The 5,944-nt window shown below is 37.7% G+C and overlaps 1 protein-coding gene across 3 annotated transcripts; it reads left to right on the plus strand.

Annotated features, from left to right (window-relative positions):
- Positions 1-2,818: 2,818 nt before the first annotated feature.
- Positions 2,819-5,722, plus strand: LOC131225746 (lon protease homolog 2, peroxisomal-like). 3 transcript variants are annotated; one of them, XM_058221337.1, is made up of 4 exons: positions 2,819-3,070; positions 3,211-3,405; positions 5,268-5,348; positions 5,500-5,722. In XM_058221337.1, the coding sequence occupies exons 1-4, from the start codon at positions 2,966-2,968 to the stop codon at positions 5,572-5,574; spliced, it is 456 nt and encodes a 151-aa protein (XP_058077320.1). In that variant the 5' UTR covers positions 2,819-2,965; the 3' UTR covers positions 5,575-5,722. The 3 variants fall into 3 exon arrangements, with proteins under 3 accessions (XP_058077320.1, XP_058077319.1, XP_058077321.1); XM_058221336.1 differs by lacking the exons at positions 5,268-5,348; positions 5,500-5,722 and adding an exon at positions 3,977-4,252 and having other exon boundaries at positions 2,820-3,070; XM_058221338.1 differs by lacking the exon at positions 5,268-5,348 and having other exon boundaries at positions 2,824-3,070.
- The last annotated feature ends 222 nt before the right edge of the window (positions 5,723-5,944 follow it).

The raw sequence follows: 5,944 nt of genomic DNA on the forward strand, positions 1-5,944 counted from the left end.
TCAAATGAAATCAGATGAGGAAAGATTTCACACAAAAGCCAAATGTCTACTTTTTAGCCTCGGTTGTATAGGAACCGAGGCTAAAAGTCTAATAAAAAAGAGTGCGAGAGAGATCTTCATTCTCTTTCTAAGGTTTTCCCCTGGGATTTTCTCACGCGCATGGATGCTCCATTCCTTTACATGTATGCATGTATGACATACATACATTCGGCGCCATCCTCAACTCCTTCCATCCTTCTACCCTTCTCCTATAATACCCTCCGTCCCTGCCTCCGTCATTCTTCCGAAAGCAAGAAAAAAAAAAACGCAGAGAGAGGGAGAGAGGTAGGGAAACGATAGAGAAGGAGAGCAGGAAACCGACGAAATCCTCTCGCATCTAGGGTTGCAGAAGCTCTAACCGGTTTTTCTATCCCTTTTCTCTCTCTCCAACGCCCTACATTCTGAAAATCCCTGGAATTTCCATCCTAGGTTTCTTCCACGCACTCCTTGATCTGCATTACCGGGATTTTCTGGAGAGAAAACGGGGGGTTTCTAGGGTTTATAGCTCAGAAAGAATAGAAGCCTCTGAAATCCCGATTTTTTCCTGAAATTTCTAAAAATCTGTTCCGTTTTCCTGTTTGTAAAGGTGGATCTGACCATCGGAGATCTTCAAGGTTCTTTGTGTTTGTCACTTCAGAGTTTTCTGGAGAGGAATCGAGAGGTTTTCGGGTTGCTGGCTTCAGTGATACTGAATCCTCGGAATTTGAGTTTTCCCATCTCCTTTTTGGAGACATCTACCATTTTTTTCTCGAATCGGAGCTCAATCAACGCGGAAGCTCGGATCTCTGGAGTTTCCAAACCTTTGGCTTGCTCATTTTCACTGAATTTTTGTAAGAAATCTGACCTCTTGTGTTTCTTTCTCTTTTCCTCCAAGGGAATATGATCTATCTTTCCTTTCCAATCTCTATTCAGCTCTTCCTTTAAAGCTTTTCATGAGTTTCTTTGATATGTTAAAACTCTCAAAAGCTAAAGTCATCTTTGAACTATTTCTGTTGTTCGATTTCTTTATTTTGCATTTTATAGGTTTTTCCTTCATTAGATTGATGTTCAGCTGTGTATCTAATTCTATTTAAATTAGATGTTGCAATGCTGGATATAATACGTTTTCTTTTTATTGGATGCTGGATATAAAACTTCTGTAGCTCCTAAGAAGTTTTAAATGGTAGGTGATCATTCTGCACTACTTACTAGATATAATACATATGGTTCACTTGAGTTTTGATTCTATCTCATTTTTTTAGCTCGTGTCCTAAAATTAATTGTCAAAGAAAATGGACGAGGTGAATTTCTCATCAACATTACAGTGGCCCTACCTAGCTCCCATGGCAAGAAGTTCATGGGAAAGATTTCCAAAGAAAAGTCTGGTGGGTTTGTCACTTGTGAGAGTCATTCCGAAGAAAAGCGTGTTGACAATATAGTGGGTATTGCATATGCAATGGATATGCTGGATTATGTTGAAAAGGTCAGTTCTGCTATGGTTTTGATTTTTTTATTTCACTTGTGCTCATGAGACTTGCTTGTAATATGTTTAGGAGTGTAAGTGCTTACCACTCTTTTTATGGCATGGGACAATTTGATCAATCTGCTTTCGAAAGTTGATAAACTAAAGTTCTACCGTGGGAGCAATTGCGCATAAGCCTACCTACTTTGTACCTGGTAATTTTTATTTGCATTTAATTATGTAGTTGAGAAACTCGCTACATGCTATCTGTAAAGTTGTTTTGCAATTTTATTTTATATCACAGATTCGGAATGGAGCATCCATAACATCTAATGCTAAGTGATAATTGTTTATCCTTAGAAGCGCTGAATGAATTAACAGACGGTTACCCTGCCTTGTATTATGCTGAAAGACTGTTATACTGCACTTTTGCATTATAAATTTCCATAAAGCTCTTCTTCTTTTTTTTCAAAATGAATGATGAAATTTGGATGATATCACAAATTCAATGTCCGTGTGGAATCTGCTGAGGGAGTTCCGCATAGGAAGGTTCATATGGCTATTGTTCTAAATGAATATGGTGGAACTGTGGGAGTATGTTTACATCCTTCACATTTTCTTTAACAATGCTCATGAAGTTCAAAAGCTGTTCATGTTACTATTTATGTGATTTTGGGTGTTAACTATTTTAATACTGTTGCCTCATTGATATTTTTTAACATCGAAAAGTAGTGAACAATTTTAATACTGCTTTTTGTAATAAAACTGGTACCTACTATGGTTAACTGCTAGAACTTTTACATGGCGAGAAACAGCCACAATATCTTGCTTTCCTAGCTTGGTTTTTAGGAGGACGGACAAAGACTTGACATGTTGGCATGTTGGAGATGCATCAACATCTTAGGAAAGATAACTGTTAGCTGTCTCCAGTATCCATGAATGTGTGCGCATGCATGCATATCTGTAGAGTATTTAGCCTCATTGCACCCTCTCCTGCTTCCCATTCTTTTGCACTTGCTAACATTTTAAATAGAATGTGTGTGCGTGCATGCATACTCTGTTTGAGGTTCTCTCTGTACATGCTAGCATAGGATACTTGGTTATGGGGTCAAAGGGCATTAGGAGTAGAATGTTACTGGTAGTTTACGACTCTTTCAGGGATTGCCTGCCAATTTTCTTTCATGGAACAGTTTTTCATTGGTCTGCAGATGACCGTGTTACTAAATTAGGAAAAAAAATGATGCTAATATAATCTCGTTGATCTATGTATGTTTGTTGTGATTGTTGTATGATATGGTGAAGCTTGTGATTCAGAGATATACTAAAGCTGGTGTGCGAAATCTAGAGAGTAACTTAGCTGCCCTGGCTCATGCAGCTGCTGTCAAAGTTGCTGAGCAAGAATGTGCAGTTCCAGTCAGCAAAGATGTATACCCGATGGCAGAATGACTTCTTGATACAAGACTTGCAGATGGTGCTGAAGTTGAAATGGAAGTCATTCCAATGGGTGTTAACGGACATGAAATATCAAATGCTCTTAGGAGTACCCCAGCATTGGTTGTAGATGAGACTATGCTGGAAAAGATACTGGGGGTAATATATCTTTTTTCTTGTTAGTCAAGAACCTCTTTTATGAAATTTTATCTTTATGCTAATGTGTCGAGTTTATGTTTTTTTATTCATATGGTGAACAAATCTGAGGGTATATATTCTGTATTGACACTGGTATGCAGCCTCCTAGGTTTGATGACCGAGAAACTGCAGAACGTATGGCAACTCCTGGAGTATCAGTTGGGCTTGTCTGGACCTCCTTTGGTGGAGACGTCCAGTTCGTTGAGGCCACATCAATGGTGGGAAAGGGTGATTTGCATCTCACTGGCCAACTTGGTGATGTTATCAAAGAATCTACTCAAATAGCTCTAACATGGGTAATTTTTGTTCATTTCTTCTTATCCGACATGGATTGTTCGGTTCTTATGAGTCACAGATGCTAGCATGGTTTTAAATGGCAACCCCATTCCTCATGCATGCATCCCTCGTTTCCATGATAGGCAACCTTTAGCTTGTGGTCTCAATTTCATGTTCAGTTTTAACCTCGTCCTATTGGCTATTTCAGAAATCCTCATTGTTGATGTATCTTATTTGTTTTAGGACAGACTTCATCAGAAATGAAATTCCTCAACTGACATTCATTCATGACCCAAAAAAGAAAAAATAAAAAGGAAAAGAAAAAAACTAGTCTAGAGAGTTCAAAATTCAAGTAAGAATTGAATCAGGCATGTAATGAATCATTTTTTGGAGATTCTTTAGGTATGGAAAATATCAAAGATTCTTTAGGTATGGAAAATTTCAAAGATTCTTTAGCTAAGGCCTATAGTTGTGTCATGCAGGCTTCTTTTTCAAATGATTGTTATATACATTTGGGATTTATCTTTCAATAAAAATATACGTTTGGGATTTTATGTAATTTATTTATTTAAATGTTCATTAATTTGGTAGGTAAGGGCAAGAGCAGCAGATCTTAAGTTTTCAGCTGCTGGGGATATCAGTTTGCTTGAGAATCAGCATATTCATATACATTTTCTAGCAGGAGCTGTACCTAAGGATGGACCCTCAGCAGGAGTCACTTTGGTAACATCTTTAGTTTCTCTGTTTAGTCAAAGAAGAGTTCGAGCAGGTACAACAATGACTGGAGATTACTACCGAGCATACATAATCTAGTTTCTCTGTTGCTCCAGTACATACTACTAATTATACATGATATAGATTACTACCGAGCATACATAATCTAGTTTACCGCTAAGTATACATATAGGTTATATATCCAACTTGATATTGTAATTTACATATGAAATGATGGGTGCTATTATTATAATCTTGCATGTTCGATTAACTGAATATTTATTAAAAGAAAACTAAGAGGGGAAACAAAATGGATGATGGGATCATGGGAAGTTATCTGGCTAATACAAAGAAGAGGAATCCTCCAGCTGCCCTAAAAGGCTTCTATCTGGCTCCTACCAAATGCAGCATCCGGCCTAGCCTGTTCCATAACCAACCATTTAGCCTTATGAAATGCTTGATTTGGACATAAGGATTTGTCATTGAAAATCCTGCAATTATGATCCAACCAAATCAACCAAGTGATGCACAAAAGCACCAAGCACCATATCTTCCTTTTCTTCATACCCTTCCTAGTGAAGTGCCACATTGCCAACAACTCTGCAGATTTCCTAGGCATGGCCCAGCAAACCTCCAGTAGCTCAAAGAACCTGTCCACACTTTCCTGGAATATGTGAAGTTTAAGAAGAGATGAACCACATTTTCCTCATTTTTTGGCAAAGGATGCATCTGTTAGGTATTATCATGTCTCTTCCTCAAGTTTTCAAGCATTAGTATCTTGTTTTTTGCCAGAAAACCAACCAAAAGCCATCAACTCAGGGTAGATCTGGGAACTTCCAAATGTACTGGATCAGATCCTTGTGAGATTGCAACTGGGGATCATGAAGCATCAGGCAGAAGAATCTCACTGTATAAGCTCCAGTCTTACTAGATTTCCATACCCATCTATCCCTATATGAGGTGAGATGTTTGTGATCATGCAGCATTTCCATCAACCTAACATGTTCCGTAAATCTCCTAATTGAGGAGATCCCTCTGAATGTAGCATTTCCATGGTTGATTTTACATAAAACAGAGAATAGATCATACATTTTAATTTTAATGTAAATTACTACTTAATCCACTATAAGATTGTAAACCATAATCCGGATTGTGAGATTTAGAACAGAAAATGTTTTTGGGGTGGCGATTTCTCCAATCAAAGAAGACGCACCATTGCCAAGATTCCATTGACCTGATGTTCCAACAGGTTAAAAGCGGAGTTATTTCTGTTTTTGTTTTTGGGTTCAGTCACTTTCTCGGGTTGTAATAGGGAAGATAGTACGGGGAGTTGTGTTCATTTGACACATGGACAGTCGCACACAAAATTATTGCTAATGGCGAGTTCTTCTTCTTTGCAGATGCTTTCAGACAACCGAACAAGCTGTAGTTGTTCATCAGCCAAGCAAAAGTCATACCCAAATCTTACATTGTGACTTTGTATTATTTGTGGAACCTAATGTTGTGTAATAGTTTGATTGAGTTTGTTTTGAAAACTTTAAATAGTAAACAAGTGAGATTGATTGTTTGATTGAGTTGTTAACTATTTTGTTGGTATTATGGCTTTCATGATTGATTGTTTCATGAGTGGATTGAATGAATGGATTAGTAGTTTAAATAAATATTTTAAAAAATTAAACATTTTTAGCCTCAATTTGTAACCGAGGCTTGGATTTAGCCTCGGTTGTTGAGAACCAAGGCTGAAATTCCCGTGGCTAAAGGCTTTAGCCTCAGTTGTTGAGAACCGAGGTTAAAAATAGATTTAGCTTCAATTGGAGGCAACCGAGGCTAAAATTTGGATTTAGT

This window comes from Magnolia sinica, chromosome 14, assembly GCF_029962835.1.
Source record: "Magnolia sinica isolate HGM2019 chromosome 14, MsV1, whole genome shotgun sequence".
In the NCBI taxonomy this organism is placed as follows: domain Eukaryota; kingdom Viridiplantae; phylum Streptophyta; class Magnoliopsida; order Magnoliales; family Magnoliaceae; genus Magnolia; species Magnolia sinica.